The sequence below is a fragment of the Rhipicephalus microplus genome, chromosome X (genome assembly GCF_043290135.1).
Source record: "Rhipicephalus microplus isolate Deutch F79 chromosome X, USDA_Rmic, whole genome shotgun sequence".
NCBI lineage: Eukaryota > Metazoa > Arthropoda > Arachnida > Ixodida > Ixodidae > Rhipicephalus > Rhipicephalus microplus.
The window spans coordinates 176,134,106-176,154,540 of NC_134710.1; the positions used below are offsets into that span (position 1 = coordinate 176,134,106).

Below are 20,435 nucleotides of genomic sequence, written 5' to 3' on the forward strand. Positions count from 1 at the left end.
ATGTTGCCATAACAACAGTAAAAACAATTATATGGTTGTTGTTGCCAGACGACAAAATTTACGTCTTCGAACTCAGAATTTTTTTTTTTTAATTAACTATAGAGGAAGCTCTGGCGCAGCAATCGTTCAGAGCATAAGAATAAACAGGCACTGGTAGTTTCAGATAGGAAACCATACGTTAATTTGCACCGGCACAAATACAGGGCGCTATTAACTGAATTTTAAAAGAAAAAAAATGTGTAGAATAAAAAAAAAGGAAGGATGAGCGCTCATGCCTGTCAACAAAGGTTGATTGATTATTATGTGGAGTTTAACGTCCCAGAACCACCATATGATTATGAGAGACGCCATAGGGGAGGGCTCCGGAAATTTGACCGCCTGCGGTTTTTTTAACGTGCACCCAAATCTGAGCACAAGGGCCTACAACATTTCCACCTCCATCGTAAATGCAGCCGCCGCACGTCGACAAAGGTGATATAAACAAAGCGAAATCTTGAAAGTGCATGACGGGCATGAGGCTTTTATAGTTAGCTTTGATAGACCAGAGACTTCACCTACACAGACATTTTTTCTTGGATATATGGTACTGCTAGTTGGTGCTCGACCTTCATTTTTTACACGTAATAACACGCGAACTTTCTACACGGAACTCATTCACTATATGTTTTAGAATCTTAGACACCACACCGGCGTGCCCCGGGATGCAATGACTAGAGAGAGAGAGAGAGAAAGAGAGAAACTTTATTTGCAGGCTCCAGCGTGCAGGTAGTTTCCGGCCGCGCAGGGCTCGGGCTAGCCTTCTAGTGCTTTAGTTCCTAAGATTCCCAAGAGCACTGGGCCTAGATCTCGAGGGTTACGTCTGGTCTAGGATCAGATATACTTGGGTCTCTTCAGCCCAGTTTGACGGGCCGTTGGTTCTCGTTCTCTCCTGCCTGGCAAGTGCCTCCTCAAGCCCCTGGATCGCCCATTTTTGGGATTGGTAGTCCACAGAGTGAATCCATTGCTCCATATGTCCGGGTAGGGTCTGCTCGGAAACGAGGTCGGTATCTTCGTCTTCGTTCGTTGCGCCTCTACCATTGACGTGTTTTTCACTGGCATGTTCCGCTGGACGCGTTACTGCTCAGTTGCACTGCCCCATATGTTCGAGTGTCGCGAGTTCTTGTTCACAAACACTGCACATAGGGCTTGCTCCGGGCAGATGTGGCGTGTCAACACCGGGGTTAACGCGCACTTCACCTGTAAGTGTCTGGGTAAAACCGATTCTGCACGAAAGAGATCTCTATGCGGCGCTGGGTAGACTCTTCTGCCCTCCCTGAATCTTCTGAGAATGTCACCATAGTCGGTCAGGGGTTCGGGCGCGTGTTCGTCGTTGTCTTCCGTACGCTGCCATCCGGGCAACTGATGAGTTCATGGACGGCTGTGTCTGCTTCTTCGTTGCGGTTGACATCATTTGGCAGGTTCTCCACGTGGGCGGGGAACCAATTTACGGTGATGGACGAGGCGGCACCCCAGGGCCTCACGGTGCAATTTGAGGAATTGCGCATTTACTGCCCTTGACACCTAGTTTGGAAACTCAAGGCACTTGTGTTGTCACGGACGCTTCGCACTGATTATGACTAAGGAATGATAATTTTAAGGTAAGCATGAGTGCTCATCTGAGTTTTCAGCGCCTCGCAACATCACCACTAGTTTGGACATAAACAGAGGCCCGGGCCAACGTTACTAGATTAGATTACCTAGTCTAGTAACGTTAGCCCGGTCTATGTAAAGTTCCACCAAAAATATAATAATATGTGGGGTTTTACGTATCAAAACCACGATATGATGAGAGACGCCGTAGTGGATCCAGGGCACCCACACTGTTTCATTTACCACGCACGGGTCCCCTAGCTGGTTTCAAAGCTGCGCATACGTTCGCCTCCGAAGTTAGAGCGCACGTGGTCTTACGATTTAAGACGGGCGTTTTGAAAAGACACTAAAATGTCCGACCCTTCATGTGGAGACTCCTTCATGCACACAGAGGAAATCCACAACAGCCTTGGGATAGCCTCGAAATTTGGTGGCTCCACCACTTTAATCATGCGATGCGTTAGAACATTTATCATTCAATTCCTACATTACCACCGAAAAATACCGCGCGCGACGGCGGTCTTTATCGGACTGCCGACTGCTGCGGATATCTATCGACAGGATGACGCGAAAATGGAAACCCTGCCTCGAAGCACCTGGCGCTGCGCAGAAAATCTAAATTTATTAGGAAGTTCTAGAATAATGTTTACAGGCGTTGCGGGTATAGCGGGCGCCATATGAGTCATAGAATAGCGTTTGCCCTCCTGCAAACCGCAACGCACGATCGCAGCGACACTAGCCTCGAAACCAGCGTTTGCGGGCCGCACACGCTATTTCGGATTTCCTGCGGGCGGGCCGCGAACGGCGGCTCGCGTTACGACGCATGCACAGTGGCAGCGACTGTATACCGCAAAGGCATGCGGTGCGCTATTCTAAAACTCGCTATTAGAAAAAAAAAAAAAAAAAAAAAAACGCGACCATTACACGCCAGCACCTCACGTTGAAAACGCACGCCGCGTTTTCCGCTCTTGAGAAATGCGAGATGCGGTGGACGCCGGCGTCGCCATAAACGCGCCTTGCACGCATGCCGAGAAGTGCCACATGAAAAGCTTGTGATAAAAAGCAGGCGCTTTCAAAAACTATTTCAAGGAATCGTCGCGGACGAACGCTAGAAAACGAATGTGCGGCACTTGGAAGGACGAACGTCTAACGATATTGCAACAGAATCGAAAGTTTGACTGGTTGCAATAGATGCCAATTAGCAATAGATGTTATTACTTTTTTCTTTATTCAGGGGCTTTATCTGTGTCGTCATCGCTATTTCTTGTTTATGGCGCTGTCCCATAGATATGTGTGCAAATGGCGGTTAGGTGAATAGACACTAGGTGGAGATGGAGGGGCCGCTACTCTCCGATTAGCTGCTGTGCGGGCTGTGCCGGGGTGCCACACATATGGGCGCGCCGCTATCTCTCATCCTCTCATCGTTCTCCTGGATCGTAGCCGTTGACGTCAGATCGCGCTTGGTGGCTCGAGAGGCTGCCACCAAGCGAGCGTGGCGCCGGGCGGATCCTGAGACGGTGCGCGCCAAGGAAGCCACTGCGAAATAGGCTCAACGAGAAGCGGACCCTGGAATGCGGTAAACGGCAGCGAAACGCGCGTGGCACCGGGTGGACCCATATGCCGCTCCTCGAAGGATTCACGGTATCACCAAAAAAACCTCCGGAGCTTCGCCCACCTCACCATCACCTCTCCGTGAAAATGCTGTTTTTTTTTTTTTTTTTGCAGGCAATCAACGAACCTGGCGTGTCAACGACGGGAGATAATCAAACCCCTCCTTTAGGGGCGTTGACACGGGAGAACAATGACTGTACACAGCTGGATTTTACGCCGGAATTGCGCCGCCGAGAGAACCCTCTTGCTAAACCGGTTCGCTGCAGCGCTCAAGGATACGCGCTGACGAGCAGACATATAGCTTCTTGCCTCCTTGTATACCCCAAATATTAGATGTGATGTTTTCTCCGTGCACCTGATCGATAAACAAAGAACGCCTTCACAAAAAACTATTTTTGACTTAATTACTAATTCTTGATGTAATACACACATTGACTTAATCACGCGGGGCCAGGCCCATGTTTTCGGGTAGGTCCGAGCCCATGCAGTGCTCTAACGAGATTCCTACAATCCTGGAGGCGATAAAAAGCCATGCTACGTGCGGAAAGCTGTCGAAGGGTGGCGGGACGTTGTTAACACACTACGAACGTCGTGTAGCTTTCATCGCGATCACTGGTACGAAATGAGAGAAAGCGCTTGATGTGGCGTCAAACCCCTGTAGACGGATCCTAAAAACATTGCGCAGACTATTCAAGAGGCCGTAAACCTGGTGCCATTCGATGATTATTCATCAATATGTTGCAGGTACCCCCTTCGGTCAAAGGAATTCCTCTGAATTCCACGAGCACGAGAGGCAGGTTTGAGGGCACTACCAGCGCTCCCTCCTTCATCCCCCCTCCATGAGCACAGTAAAAGAGTAGGATGGGAATTCTATCCCGAGCACAAAGAGCGGCTTTGGAAAATGTTGGCTTGGCACTCTTCTTCCCAGGTTTTTCACCCTCTCCAGAACAGCTAAGCAGACAGCAGAGCAGCCATTTTTGTTCCCATCTTATTTCTCATGATGACTTCCGTGCTCATTAGTGTAGTCTCTCCTGCGATGATCCATTTCAGGGACAGGGTAGCTTTGCATGACTTAGAATCTTGCATTTCTAATAAGGTAAGGGAAGTGGTTACTTGCTTTCTATACTTAATTGGCCAGTCAGTGCTTACTCAAAAGCAGCATTTTCGCCAACATTATCTATGATAGTCTAATAATAGAAGCCCAGTTGTCAGTGCAATGCTCACAAACCCCGCTGGGCTTCATACTCTCAGATATCAAATCTCCAAATTCACTGTCACACGTTCAAGTGAACAAGGTGTCTAGCCATAATTGGGCTAATGTAAAAACAATGCAAAATTTTTGTGTCATTATTCTCTTTACAAGGTTTGGGCAGGGAAGCCTAATGGCTCGACTTGCCTGCAATATCTCAGACACACACTGATGTTGGTTTCTCCACAGGGCTATGGAAAAAAATTTCAACTAGGAATTGCTATGTAAAATTCTAAAGAACACACCAGTCCACAACATCATTCCAATTAATTTATTTAGTAACAGTACACTCAAACATATATATACAAGTACACCTACCCATTCTGTAATAAAACGGAAGACCAGTAATCAACACAGTCAAGAGCAACTTTGTCTTGACTAACACACATTGCAGTGTTCTTGAACCATCTGTACAACCAACCTTGGCTCATATAAAAAATTGCAAGGCTCCACACAATCAATAAGGGCAACAAGCTTTCTAAAAGCGCAGTAAAAACTAGCCAACCTGAATGCTGTTGATATTATGTAAAAACAGTTGGCACCCAGAAAATCCTTCTCTCAAGGTGTGCAATATCTCCTTTGCAAAATACAAAAAAAAAGTGGGAGGAAGCTCCACATACAAAACTGAGAGCAAAATTCACATGTTCTATGCATCTCCAAAACACCAGAAATCTGACTTGATTGAACAATGTGGGTAGCCATTCGGCTCTCTGCCACATGCTAGGCCTCTTAGCAATTAACAGAAATTGAATGTTAAACAGCAAAAAAAGTCCTGCACATGTGCACAAACAAGGAGTGAACCTCTCGTGAGGGTACAGCAGCTTGGTGCACTTCTTATTTATGTTATATTCTTTGGCGACAAACATGTGAAATCTGTGAAAGCTTTCTTCAACTGTATTGCAAAATGAATACAAAAGAGTATCAACAATATATGCAAAATGAAATACACATTTTCGTTCATTTTCCCGCTGAAGTAAGAGCTGTGTACAGCAGCAACAAAAGCAAAACTAATGCTCAGCCTCTGTCTTGTAAAATGTGTACTAATATGCATTTTGCATATTCATAAATATGATGTGCTTACAAAAATTTGACAATCTTTTCCCCTCACAGTAACATGGGCAACATAAAATACACTGAAGGCCTTTGCTGCTGCACCCTCTTTGAACAGACAGCTGTCTGAAATTTGGGCACTGTATGAACATCAAAAGTGTACTATGTTAAGGTCAAACACACCAAAATGAACTAGAAATAGTCATTACTAGACACAAAAAGGTTGACTTTACATTGAGAAAATCATAGTCAAATGAGCAAACTAAATCCAAACACAAACAAAAGGAAAAAAACTGATTAATGCTGTGGCAGCAGTCTGGTCATTGAATGGATAAGCCTTTCTTTTTTAAGTTCTCTCATGCTCAAAGAACTGGCATGACATTCACAATCCAAATGATAACAAACTCTGGTTTAAACAAGGAAACTGCAATACTAAAACACCATATCTGCACAACTATAACGTGGCAGTAGATATAGTAGACTTTGCTTTTGCTTTTCATTTTTACTCGCTTGCAAAAAGTCTGCCTTAGTTACTGCAGGTACTATCAGCGTCAAATGACACCTGAACAGCGGCAAGCCTTTGCGATGGTATAGTGCGTGCCGTCCAGCTATCACCACGGACAGGCACGCGTATATGCGCAGAGCTGCCGAACAGTATGCACGCGCCTGTCAACGTTGATAACTGGACGGTGCGCACTACACTGTCGACAAGGCTTGCCGCTGTTCGAGTTTCATTTGACGCTGATAGTACCTATTATGACTGTAGCTACTACAGTCTAGGCAGATATACACTACAGTGATGCTGCATTAAAGGGAACCCCTGCAAATACTGAACAGGTATTGAAGCTTGTGCAGTAGCCAAGCACGGTAAATAATCACCCATTTTAGATTGATTCCTACAAGACCATGAAGCACTGAAGTTAGGAATGTGTGCCCTGAATAGTTGTTTCTGCAGGCAGGTCACACATGCAGACTGTGAGGCATGATCACAACTCTTTCAATGATCGTATAAGCCACCAGAGGTGGTGTGCTTTTGCCTACAATTAAGGCGAGCCCTCCTCTAAATTTTTTAAGACACCAAAAAGTCATCTTTCTTGCAACATTATGCTGTTCCTTTAGTGGTTTGTGCCTACAAAAAAAGGCTCATTTCTGCCTGGGTGCTTCTGGTAGCATATGTGAACAAAATGGCAAATGTAGTAATCGTGCAAACAAGGTAGCTTACACAAAGCAAACTGAATATTTCCTGACAATATTATTGCAATAAAGGAAGACACTCGTGAATGTGCAAGACAGAACAGAGACAGTACACAATATGAAGAACAGGAAGGCAGAAGCAGCTTTTGTAAGGCTTGTGCAACAGCAACTATGCATTGGTCATAAATACTGGAGTAACAGTGAAGAAGAAAGGCAATGTTCATTCCCTTGACCAAAAATGAACAACAACAGATGCTGATCCTGAGACAAAAACACTGCTACAAAGGAAGAAAGGCAGCACACAGTGCCATCTGTACCAAGACAGTGCATAAACTATAACAGCTAGCTGCAGTGCTGCCCATCATGAGTATTTAAGGTGCACGTTTTACAGAAATGACTTGAAGCAGTGCCTAAGTTTGAGCAGGAAGCAGGGATGCTCTCAACAAAGAATCCTCAACAACCCATGTTTCTAGAGCCGTCAAACTTAGAACTATGTACAGGGTGTTGCAACCAACTTCAGCCACCAATTAAATGTGCAGCATTTAGTTATACAAGAACATAATCTAAAACTCTGCAAGCCTAAATCTTTCCAAGGTGCTGTAGAGCATACCAAATATCATATTTAGTAGCATTTAATTCTAAACTGATGGCAAATATATAACTGCAGTCTCAAATGAACGTTACAACCAACAGCACTTTGATAGAATGCTGCCGACAGCAAAGCAACAGTACAGTTATTTAGTAATATACTTCAAAATTCACAACAGCAATCTTAATTGCACTTCATAAAGTATAAAACAGCTGCTGTTGATGACAATAAGAACTATGAAGAACCTGAAATTACCACTCCCCTATCCCTTTTTCACTGGCCCCATACTAGCTGAAAAGTGCAGTTTGTTCACATGCCACCACATTAAAAATGTAATTGGATTTAAAGCCCAGTAAAAGTAACCTCAAATTTGGCAGTAAGTGTCACCTCATGACGCATAGCACAGTTCTTGTGCCGCCTCATGACACAAGAACTGTGATAATTACACAACACTGCAACACAATATGCGAACTAGCCCAGTTTTTCCCATCCCAGGTTATCGCCTAACTTACATTTCCTGCATTGAAAAATCAAGTAGGTAAACAGTGTTGTTGATACATTCTTAAAAAAGTTAGGTTTACTCCACAAAGTGGATTGAGAAGAGGTTTTTAGTTGGATCTTCCTACAGCACACATAAATATTTTAAAAACTTTGGCAAAATTTGGCTCATGTGCCCTTCTTAAAGGACCAAACAAAACAGCCAGCAAAGAGCAGCAAGCCTCCACTGTGAACGAGGCTACTGGCAGTACAGTAGCATAAGTTAAGGCCTGTTACATAGGCTCAAGTAACAGGCTTCTTAAATGCTCTATTTGCACAAAATACCCCTGAACATCATCCTCCCAGCTCTCCTCCCCTAACTGCTTGAGCACGTTTGTTTCCAAAGCACTTTAAAAAAGGCACACATCAAAGGTGTTGGCTATGCTTGCAAGCCTGGCCCCTTCAATTTGTTTCAATGCAATGAGCAAACAGGGGGGGTTCACTTGTCCTATCTGAACAGGCTACCAGTTTGTACTCAATGTGCAAAGAAAAGAAAAGGCACAAAAATTGCATTGCTGCACATCTTCCAACACCCATACACTCCTGTATGGAAGTATACTATATAAATTTGATAGCGCACAAGAAGTGATTAACTTGTGAGATTCTACCAGTGTTGCCACTGCATTAGCAAAGTTCACACTTCTCAATAAATTCAAGAATTTCAATGAGTGAAACGACTTCACATGCAGTGAATTCTACATGAAAAACCCCACTACCATATTAATGCAACAGGCTGTGAAGCCTGGTATAGCAGAGACTAAATGTATAGAAGGTTAGCTGGTTATACAAGCAGCTCTAGCAAAAAATGCTTGAAGATGAAAAGTTGAAACTGCATATTCAGACAGCGGTATGCATAGCCAGCTAACACAGAGAAATTTCAAATAGTTTAATTTCAAGCACAAATCTTGCAATGTGACTACTACACCATTAGAACCTTGCATTCAACAGCTCTAGAGGGCTGTGTGAAATTCCTGTGTAAGCAGCAAGGAAGTGCTTATGGCACTTCTATGGATATACATTCAGTTTGTGCGTATGTATGTGTGTGACCTGAAGTGCAACAGGCAGCAGTGACAAACATTAAAAACAAGAACAGTAATGCAATAGCTACAGTTATTACACACAAAATGAAGGACACAGCCACATCAGGCATGACACACGAGATCATGAAGGTGCGACAAATATCAAAGTAGGGCCAAGTACTGTCACAAGACTTGCAACACACCAATAAGTGCAATTGTGCAAGCCAAAACTCTTAAGCAACATGACCAGGAACACCTTTCTACAAGTTGTAGTTTCTATGAAGGAAAGGGTCACAAGAGCACTCATTCGCACTACTGCTTAGCAAGTCACGCCTTTACACAGGCTCTTCAAACCATCAGGAAGCAGTGAAGGAAGTCACTAGCTTTATTTTCCTGCAGATATCCACAACACGTTTGTCAGTAAGCTGCCCTACTTCGCAGAAAAAAAAAAAAGCGAAATGCCACACATTTTGCCTGCAGGACGCTCGGGGAGAATATTGTACGCTTTACCTGTCTAGTGCACAAGCACAGCATTGAAGTTTGGCGTTAAAGCACACTGGCAGGCAGCACGCGCTCACAAAATGCAAAGCAATAATGCCACACACAACCGACCAGTCCCCAAACGCTACAGTTGTCAGTTTTTAGCAGTCTCCCCAAAGCTATCTCTGCAGTTCTTCACATTAGGCACACTTTTCTTTTTCTCCCAAAAATGCTCAGTGCTATTTGCTGGTGTACAGAAGCACCACATGCTTCTAGAGTTTGCCTGATGACAGGAAGGTACGGCAAGACAAGGGAAAGACTTTCAGGTAGAGGCGTGAAGAGCTCTTTAGCACCAGCCACTGGTGTAAGTAAAATCCTTGAAATGTGCTTGCTCCTCTTGAGTGAGAGGGCGGGGATCCTTGGGTGCCGTCAGGACTGCCTGCTCACACGTGAACTCTTCATCAAAGTTACTGACGTCCTCTGGGCTTTTCTGCACAAAATAGGCCGCAACACATGAGCAACATTGTTCCAAGTCTACTGATCATTGCTTTAAAACTTGTTCTAACCAAACAACTGCCCTGAAAATTTCATCACCACATCTGTATCATCCCCTCTTTTCCTAGGACCTACAAAATTCATGCGCATGCACACTTCTTAAAGAAAACAAATGGTCAGCTAGCTGCTGGCAACCAAGCAACTGCTCTGAAGTTTCTTTCACCTCCTTCCTTCGACCTACAGAATTCTGTAGCTTAGTAGAAGTGTGTGCAAAGTGACGACACGAAACTGAATACTACTAAAATAATTTATAAAAAGTAAGCAGGGTGTCCACCAATTTGATGTTTACAACTTCCCTGACTTTTACAGGTTTTCCATGATGATTAAAAGCAAATTCCATGACTGCCCCGTCTGCTTGGAAAGCTCTGTGCACTGAAAACAAACCCTCGAGTTGTAAAAAAAAAATCAGGAGCTCCATATATGGTAAGTAAACATATTTACCAGACGCACTCAGAATGTTCCGAGTATGTATATCTGGCCAAAATAAAATACCTGAGCCTGGCAGTGAGCAAGTCAGCTGTTTGATATTCGGAAGAACCACAAAGCAAACACACCAGTTGAAAGTAACCACAGATGAAAGTTTGAAGGAGCCTGCGATAGTCTGACATCGCAGTCGAAGCTGCTAGGAAACGTAGAAGTGGTGCTATCTCACGGCATCCGTGCAAAATGAAGACATGGGAGCCTGGTCGGTTCTGCCACTGGAGTATAATCTACTTTCCTATAACGGCTATAGCCACGCTGCTTAGGATGTGGATTGAATTTGATTGACCTGAATTGCTGTATTTACTGAATCAACTATTTAGGACGTGGATTGGATTAGATTTGATTCGACCTGGATTGCTGTATATACAGTTGATTTGCGTCCCCACCTAATTTGCGCACCTCTAAAATATACTTTCCTGAAAAAAAAAAAAAAAAAAACTACAACTCCCGTATTCCGTGTATCTTGCCTTGACAACGAGTAATGACAATGTTGCAAGAACAGAGCCGCACTGCGAATTTTTCTTTATTTTTCCGACGAGCACATGCATGCTTGTATTTTGTGTCTCTGGGCTCTGATGATTGAAGTGCAATGGAAGTCCTTGGACAGCTGCAATGAAAGCTGGGGACGGTGTTTAAAGTGCCGATGTTTGAATATGTGGTGGCAAGAAACAACCTGTCAAGGCGCAACAGCTACCTTGATTCTACACCTGAATCACGGATGTTGACACGTTACCTTGATTTACATACTCAACTGTGAATGTCACACAAAAAAGAATCGCAGATTCATTTACACAATCTCACAAAACAGAAATGAGAAATTTAGTTGAAGTTACCCAAGTTCTACCGTTGAAACACGAGCTACCAGCAATAAGTGTGTAGCTGAGTATGTTTGCTGTTGCATCACCAATAATAATAATAGTAATAATAATGATGATGATGATGATAATAATAATAATAAAAATAATAATATGCATGAGTAGCTCGGCAAGGTTATACTGATGGCAGTTCAAGCTTAGACAAACCAGACGGCCTTCAAGCCGAGCCTAAATCATGGCCTAGACAAACATGCATAAATTTACAGACATGAGGAATGTTGTGGTTCAAAAGTCAGATATGCCGTGTGATATGTAGAAGCAACACACATAAAAATAGTGCATGTACCAACGTGGAAGCTAAGGAATGCTTTAGGCAATGTGAAGGACAAGTTGCTGAGCAGAGATTTCCTTGGTCTTGTTTATGCCATAGGCCGCCACAATTGTGACAACCAGTACATCGGTGAAACTGACGATTTCAAGAAAAGAGTTAAACAACACAAATATGACGCTATGAAAAGACACATGGTCTCGACTGTCCCTGCTAAACAAGCGGAATCTACAGACCACCAAATAGACTGGTCAACCTCGTGTGCTCAGCTCAACACAAAGAAAAACCCACAGGAAGGGGGGGGGGGGGGGGGGGGGGATCGAGTAAATGCGTCACAGAGCAGTGGGGGTATCGCATGATTGTTGCGTAATTGGGCATGGTTTGCAAATGCTTAATTGCTATTTTGTCATTAAAATTCGTATTTATCAAATGATAGAGAAGCGTTGCCTTCAACAAGTGGATGGGACACTGATATTGGGTTGTGCCTCACTACTGGTTGAAGGTACTGTTGCTTCCATCGCATCTACTCGAGTCAAGCAAAGTGTCAAGTCAAACGAAAGCCAAGTAAAGACGACTTTGACTGAATTCTGAATGCCCAATTCAGTGGCTACATGTAAGTAGTGAATTGTTGTGCAGCACAAGCAGTCGTTTTCACTAGCAGACATTGCCTATGTCATCCTGGCAAGGCGAAAGTAGGGGGAGAGTGACAGTTGGCACGAGGCGAGAGCATGTGGAACGAGACGCGAGACTCAGGCATGCACAGTAGGGTGTAGGCACCACCGCCAATGCCGGATTTGCGAGTAGGTGTGACTATAAAATGCTCCGCATTTAATAAAAAGCTTGCATTATGCCTGCACCTGAAATCCAGATACAGACGACTGTACATACACTGAACAGAAGTGATGGGACACTACTCTCGCTGCTTACGTCACGTACATAGGCATACTTATGTACGCTGCGCCTTTCTTATGGCTATTATTGTGAACAAGGCTCCCTCCCATATCGGGTGCTGGAATGTTAATAAATAATGTGTTGTACTAACATTTGTGTTGTACTCACTATTACGCACTGTAGTTTTTCACACTATTTCCACACAGAGCACTTGAAGTCTACTTAGCTTTAAGGGGGGACGCGGCTTTGGGATCGCGAAAAATGGCAAAAACATCGAATTTTTGAAACTCAAGTTTTCAGTTTCTGGAACCCTTTTTCTATCTGGTTCCAAAATATCTACACTGAAAACCGCGCAGAAGTGCTTCGGAAAATTCGTTTCACCCACCTACGTAGCAAAAATTTTTCTGGAAATGGCGAGAAAACGGCAATTTTCAAAAAACAATAGCTTCGCTATGCTTGGGCCGGGAGCCGACTTCTTGGGCTCATCGGAAAGAGCATTTCTCCGTGTTTAACTTTCCCGCCTCAGCTGGCTCCTCCCTTTAACAACAAGCGAGCAAAAAGCAAATGTTTGAAGGTCGTTTTGAGGCCCTTGATTGGCCGTGGCCGCCATGTTGCCTCAGCTCGCCTTGCCATTGGCCCGATGTTCGCTCCGGGAGATCGTCGTGTGCTGCTTGTGCGTCGAGGACATGGCTCTCGAAAATCCCCACTTCTAACGTGTTCACGGCTTGATAATCACTTAAGATATAACTACCCTTTAGTTACGAGCAGTAAGCGGATGCCCGATCAGGTTACTACGAGCGTCAGCGCGGTCTACGAGTGCCGCGCGTCATTGAAGTCGTCTTTAGCCCTAACTCCGCCGACTGCGGGCAGGAACGACGCGCTAGCGCATTCGTGGCGACGTGCTTCTTCGCAAGCAACGAAGCTGTAAGCGGCGGCACGATCTGATTACTACGAGTGGCCGCACCGGATGCACGATCAGATTACTACGAGCGGGTGCGCGGCGGTCTACGAGTGCGGCGCGTCATCGGAGTCGGCTTTAGGCCTAACTCCGCTGACAACGAGACTGCGGGCAGGAACGGCGCGCAAGCGCACTCTTGGTGACGTGCTTCTTCGCAAGGAATGTACCACATCACTCGCTAGCTCCTCTGAATATTGTACGGGCATTTTACGCATCGGCAGCGGACAACACAGTCAAGCTCGTCACCCCCCCCCCCCCCCCCCCCTTAACTGCCAAGGATCGCTCGGAACAGCGGCTAGCAGTTTCGCGCGTCGTCATTCGAAAATGCGATGCCAAGTGCAGTGCGTGCCGATTTTTTTGTCTTCGTAGTTACACATTTCGCGCATCGTCATCAAACGCCGCCGGCAAGTGCATTATGCGCCGGCTGCACTGTCCACGCGGCCGTGCACCCCACGGTCATATGGAGCGCCGTCAGTAAGCTTTTGTGATGCGATTCAGACGTGCTTGGAGCCGTGCTTGATATCGCCACAAACGTCTATGAATGTTCCGAGGTTAATAATTGCTGTAGATTAGAGTTTCCGCGACCGGCTGTATGATGATGCGTTTCACGGCTAGAGCGGTGAAAGAGCATGTGTGAATCAGGGGCACGAATTTTTATATGCCCGTTTCGTGTCATTAATTATACTGCTAGAAATTCCCGTGCCACCAGTCTTCTGCCCATAACTTTGTTATTTAGAAAGAAGGCATAGGCCGTCATGGTGTGATCCATTTTTCTGATGCAATAAACTTCTCGCCAAATAAAAAAAAGTTCAGTGAATATTTGTAATCAAGTACTTAATTACGCTAATTACAACTTCAGCACAAAAAAGGTATGTTTAATAATTTCAGTATATGGTTTTATTCAATTACAATCTTTTCTGTCATACCTATCACACCACTCCTTCATACAAAGAACTTGGTTTGAAATTCATACTTGTTCTTTGTAACTCACGAAAAGGAGTAAATCATGAAAAGAAGTCAAATATCACAAGACAAACTTGAGATCACAATTTTTAGGTGTCTTAGAGATGTAAAGAAAAGTTGAAACTTTAAACGCAGCTTTCTCAATACTGTTTTTTTTTTTTTTTGACATTATACTCAGCCCCTCCACATGGTTCAATGAAGAAATAATTTGTTTCTCGTAAAGTATTCATGGGATCGCTTCAAAATTTTTATGGAAGCACTGTGAGGTTATTCTTAGTGTCTGCGCCAATTTTCATCAATATCCAACGAGAAACAAAAAAGTTCATTGAAAAAAAGCCTGTCGAAAACTCACAAGTGTGTTTTGGACATTGTGCATTGCTCGTGGAAAGAGTAGCACGAGAATAACTGGACCGATTTTGATTCTGTTTTTTTTTTTTTCCTGAATCCCTGAACACTGCTTGTGGGTACAGCAATCTTCAATTTCTGTTTTGTGGCCCTGTTATTTTTCTAGACGATGATTTGTCCGTGCCATTGTTTCTGACAATGTGTGTCGGCAGCCATGATGATCTTTAAAAAAAAAAACGAGAACTTATTAAAAAATTCCGAGAGTGTCATACCCTGTAGCTTTCTTTTGAGTAAAGATCAACATTATTCGCAGCTTCCTGGCATGTTTTGTTGCAGCGCTAGGCTTTCCATGAGCAGACCATGTAATTGGATCGTGTAGCATTATGTAACTTGAAAACTACTGAAGCTATCATGATGAAACTGCATATTTCCGTATTCTAGACACTTATGAGTTTGCATGCCAAATTTCATTGCTGTAGGTCAACAAATAAAAAAGTTTTTTTTCAAAGCCACCTCCCCCCTTAATGCGTTGTGGGAAGGAGCTTACCCACATTTAAGCGTTATGTTAGTGCTCAGGGCAACAACAGAATGTAAAAATTCATGTGTAAAGTGGCATCAGCGTGGCCCAGCTGTAGTGATGAAACATGAGAAAGTTGGTCCACGCTGTGGGGGTGCTGACACCCCCTGTAAAGTTGTTTGCGCCGCGTGGCGCACATGTCTCGCGCAGAAGACATATTTCGGGGTCACAACTATTGAATGGTAAGTGGTGTGTTTGCGGGCGTTGACCACCACTACCATCACCATGGCTAGATCGTTAGCGCTGGCAGTGACCCCTGGTGGCAGGCAAGCCTTGGTGGGTCACGAGAGAACTCAGCGAGTCTTTTTCTTGCGCGTTGTGTTTGGCACAAAGTTTTCTCTCGCGGTATGTCCCCGGTCCACGGCATCGCGGGCTGTCTGCCAGGGGTCCTCGTGGTGAGTCAACCGTTCGCCGCCTTGTGTATGTTATGTTGTTGAGTGTATGGTAATATTGTGCAAGGTTGTTTTAGCGTGATCACAATTGATATATAATAATTTGGCTGACAATATCATCGTTCTAAAGGTAGTTAAATAAATGTAAGTTGTTTAGCTTGGGTTGGTTCCGACCGCATCTGCTGTGCCCGTTCACTCCAAGAGCCTGGCACTCCACATCGAGACCCCACACTGGCGCCCAACGTGGGGCTCTTGGAGCATCGTATGACAGTTCTTGCGATACAATACAAGCTTTTTTTTTTTTTTTTTGAGCCAGGAAAGAGTAAGCCTAGGGGGACTTCCATTGTTACCGTTGGCGGTGGGCTCTGTTGAGAGCAAGGAGATCGGTTTTTTGTGACGTGTTTGAACTAGCTGACACGTTGAGTTTTTATTTTCTTTCTGCTCGGAAGTGGTTTTTTTTTGTTGTCGTTACTTTTCAAGAACATTGTTGAATTACAAGAGCCGTGTGGTCTGCATCCAGGGGTGAGTAAAGCTTACAGCACGTGGATTGTAGGCCAAGCCCGAAGCAAGTGAGTATAGAAGCCTCGTAGGTGGTCCAATTTTTTTGTAAATACAGTCCAAACCCGCAATAACGAAACCCTGCGAGTACGAAATCCCCGCGGCAACGAAATGTTTTTGGACAGCGATACCGCATTAACGAATTTTCTACCCCGGTGCTTCGCGATGGCGGGCTTCTTGGGCTCATCGAAAAAAGCATTTCTCCGTGTTTAACTTTCCCACCTCGGATGGCTCCTCCCTTTAAAAAGCAAGCGCACAAAAAGCAAATGTTTGAAGGTCGTTTCGAGGCCCCTGATTGGCCGTGGCCGCCATGTTGTCTCAGCTCGCCTCACCATTGGTCCAATGCTCGCTCCGGGAGATCGTTGTCTGCTGTGTGTGCGTCGCGAGAACATGACTCTCGAAAAGTGCTCCCTCGTGACGTGTTCACGGCTCGATGGTCACTTAAGATATAATTACGCTTTAGTTAGGAGCAGTAGGCGTATGCGCGATCAGGTTACTACGAGCGAGGCGCGGCATCGGAGTCGTCTTTAGCCCTCACTCAGCCGACAGCGAGACTGCGGGCAGGAACGCACTCGTGGCGACGTGCTTCGTTGCAAGCAACAAAGCTGTAAGCGGCAGCACGGTCAGATTACTACGAGTGGCCGCACTGGATGCATGATCAGATTACTACGTGCGGGTGCGTCATCAGAGTCGCTTTAGCCCTAACTTCGCTGACAGCGAGACTGCGAGCAGAAACGATGCGTTAGCGCATCCGAAAAAACCCGCGGGTTGTTTTGGATGCGTAGGACACCCTTCGCTCCTTCGGCGCACATGACGACGATGCAGCAATGGACCACTTTTTTCAGTGCGAAGGCAGAGCTTTGAAGTGAGTGCTGGTCACAGCCAGAAGACGGCGCCCTCGTGAGTGCTGGTCATCACCAGAAGACGTGTCGGCGCTTGTGACGATTCCTCGCGCTGACGGCAACATTGCCGTTGCGGGACGGGTACTGAGTTAAAGTCGTAGAGATGGACAGTGCAGCAGTGTCGACCGGCGGCGGTGCCGTCGTGCACGGACATTCTTCAGAGACATGTGTTGTCATCTTTTGTTAGAGCTTGTGTAGCTGATTCTTTCATGTTGTTGTTTTTGGGATATGGTTTGAATCATGGCGAATTCCACTGGTAGACCCAGAGTGGCTGCCGAAATATTGGAGTGAGCACTCGGAGTGTGCCAAACAAGATCTGCGAGGGGAACACGTGAATGCCCCGCGTGAGGTCTCTCCGGAAGTTTTTTACGCATACGTTACTGAACCTGTACCAGAAACAATTTTCTTTTCTGCTCTCGACGTTTCAATGACCCCTGTAAAGATGTTTTCGCCACCTGGTGCACGTGTCTCGCACAGAAGACGTATTTCAGGGTCACAACTATTGAGCGGTAGGTAGAGTGTTCGCGAGCTGTATCACCACTATCATCATCATGGTTAGATCGGTAGCGCTGGTGGCAAGCCGTGGTGGGGCACAAGAGAACTGATAGAGTCTCTTTTTTGCGTGTGACGTTTGGCATAAACGGTTGTCTCTCGCGGTGTGTCCCCGGTGCACGGAACCGTGGGCCGTCTGCCGGGGGCCCTCGTCGTGAGTTAAGCGTTTGCTGCCTTGTGTACGTTATGTTGTTGAGTGTATTGTAATATTGTGTAAGGTTGTTTCAGCGTGATCACAATTGATGTATAATAATTCGGTTGACCATATCGTCGTTCTAAAAGTAGTTAAATGTGCGTTGTTTTGGTTTGTTCCGACCGTGTCTACTGTGTCCGTTCACTCCAATAGTGTGGTGCTCACCAGTTCGAGACACCATAATGCGTAAATACGCGTAAAATGAATAGGCATAACGAAGGAACAAAAAGAAACTTGTTCACACAGCTAATCGAGTAATGGCATAGCGCATGCAAGAATCAAGGGTAATAAAAAAAAGGACAGTTACATGCGCAGTCTACTGAAATACTTATGCGAAGTGACACCTTCGCACAACACTACATACAAGCTCCAGCGCTCATGGTTACGAGCGGTTTTCTAGGCACATGCACGCAGCTTTACTCAATAACTTGTTAGCCTCGACTAGCACTTTATTATGAACAGAACACATCGGGAAGACGTAAGAGTATCAAAAGAAAGAGTAAGGACAGCCATACGACCACCATGCCAGGCAAAGTTACATTACTCCACAAGTTTGGCGTATGGAAGACATATTATAAAAGATGCTATACCAATATCCAGATACCATGAAAGTTACAAACACCCCTATTTTAACTGTACAAGTTGAATAACTGCCTGAACAGAAATCTGGGAAGTTTACAAATGTGAAAGTCTCATAGTAAAGCCAGTTGACAAAGTGGCTTAAATATCAAGATCACTTATGTACAGGCTTGAGCATAAGTGTGCAGACCACAGGATCGCGTGGCCGAAGGCATCGACGTGCTATCTAGCGACGAGACGCCTGATGCGGTGCGCATGCGTGACACGTCGTACCAGTTGGCCTCTCATGTCGCCCTCTTTGACGCGCTCGTAGCCAAAACGACAACTGGGTGTTGCTGTCTTTGCTCCATCAAATTCTGCCATTACTTTTCTTTTTTTTATACAGCGGCTGCGATGATGCCAGTTCCAGCGCCAGGCTCGCGTCATTATTTATACTGGTTTATTAGCATATCTAAACATAGCCAGCCTCGCAAAACTTTTTGAAGCCAAGCACAGAAAATTAGGTTTTCTCAGCTCAGCTTGCCTTTGCTGCATTAGGCTAAGTTCAACTTAAATGAGCCTAGTTGAGTGAATGTAAGTGTAGCCAAATCTAATATAGCCTAGTTGAGCACGATACTGACGCAAGGTAGGCTGGCAACTATAGTGGCCAGCCTCTGAGGAGGATAACGAAGTAGTTCTGTGGGCGCCTACTCTGGTGTTCGTGCTTTTGGCTTTTGGTCACGAAAGTAAACGCACCGTTTTTGTGCCTGCGTCCCTGTGCCTTTGTGACAATATCACCTGGTAATTTCAGCAGTAAGCACGTATAAGTCCAGTCCAGGTTGCTGTTTTTAATGTTAAGCGTAGTAAAGCTTTGATTTGCCAAGATGGGTCGAGAAAAGTATGCGTACATAGTTGATCGTGCTATTTAATTTAGGCGACCAAAATTACTCCACGTAAGGCAAACCCAAGTAAGGTGCCATACCCTGAAAGATACTAATTACTCCTTAATGTCACTATACCAAGTAAGTTCATTTATGTCTAATTAGCATTACTTAAGATAAATACTAGTTATGGCTGATTAGTTAGTCTGATATCCAATCACACACAAAACATACCAGAGGCTCATATGGTCCAATATAGCTAATTACGCATAATTAAGCTAACTAGGCAGCACCAGGGTAAGCATAAACATGCTGATTAAGTACGGGTGATCATGGAATCGTCATACTATTTTAATTATATTCAAGTGTAATTAAGCAAGTTCTAACAGAATTAAAAAAATTAAACTTGAATTTCTATGAGCTCAGAGAATCTTAGCTGAAGAAGAGACTAATATCAGTAAGCTAAATTAAACATAATTAGCCTTAAGGCTAATTTATTTATGGCTCCATAATTATTCGCACTTGTTTCATCCTAACTTAGCTCATTTAGGTTCAACTTCGCATAATGCAACAAAGGCAAGCTGAGCTGAAAAAACTTCTGGGCTTGGCTTTGTCAGGTTTTGCGAGACTGGCTACATTTAGTTAAGCTAATAAACCGGTATAAATAACGACGCGAGCCAGGCGCTGAAACCTTATTTACAGTAAACACTTATTTTACAGTAAAAAGCTGCATTATTATTGCGATAACAATTATATGGACACTCGCGGAGGGTTTTCGCAGTCGCCGCCTTGTTCTGTAACAAGTCCAAATTAAATTGATAATACATATGCCCCCGCGCATCGTAACTTTCCCGAGCGGGTGAAAGCGCGCGAGCACTGCCGAAGAAGAAATCAAATGAGTCGGCCCATCCCCATCGCCTGAAAAGTGCATAACATCTCCCGCGTGTTGTAAAAACTACGTCGAATGCTCAAACAGAAAGTACACCACTTGTCTTGAACGAGCATGAAACAACGCGGGCAGGGGGGCGCGGTTTCAACGCAAAGGGACTGTGCGAAAAGAGCACTTCTCCCTGGTGCGGCCGTATGCTCACACCAGTGTTTTTTTTTTTTTTGTAGGAGTTCTGCG

At 44.8% G+C, this 20,435-nt stretch overlaps 1 protein-coding gene and 2 long non-coding RNA genes across 9 annotated transcripts in view; 2 read left to right on the forward strand and 1 right to left on the reverse strand.

The window, feature by feature from the left end:
- Positions 1-20,435, forward strand: part of LOC119177210 (uncharacterized) — a 183,129-nt gene that overhangs the window by 53,687 nt on the left and 109,007 nt on the right. The window contains exon 2 of the long non-coding RNA XR_005110553.2: positions 10,223-10,336. This is a non-coding gene — a long non-coding RNA (uncharacterized LOC119177210). The remainder of the gene's footprint in view (positions 1-10,222; positions 10,337-20,435) is intronic.
- Positions 2,878-3,632, forward strand: LOC119177209 (uncharacterized). The gene is made up of 2 exons (XR_005110552.2): positions 2,878-3,270; positions 3,355-3,632. It is a non-coding gene; the product is annotated as an uncharacterized LOC119177209 (long non-coding RNA).
- Pkn (serine/threonine-protein kinase N) overlaps positions 4,747-20,435 on the reverse strand; it is a 186,581-nt gene continuing 170,892 nt past the window's right edge. For all 7 annotated transcript variants that reach the window (XM_075878269.1, XM_037428622.2, XM_075878263.1 and 4 more), the window contains one exon: positions 4,747-9,848. In XM_075878269.1, coding sequence (XP_075734384.1) covers positions 9,705-9,848 — 144 coding nt within the window. In that variant the 3' untranslated portion in view covers positions 4,747-9,704. The remainder of the gene's footprint in view (positions 9,849-20,435) is intronic.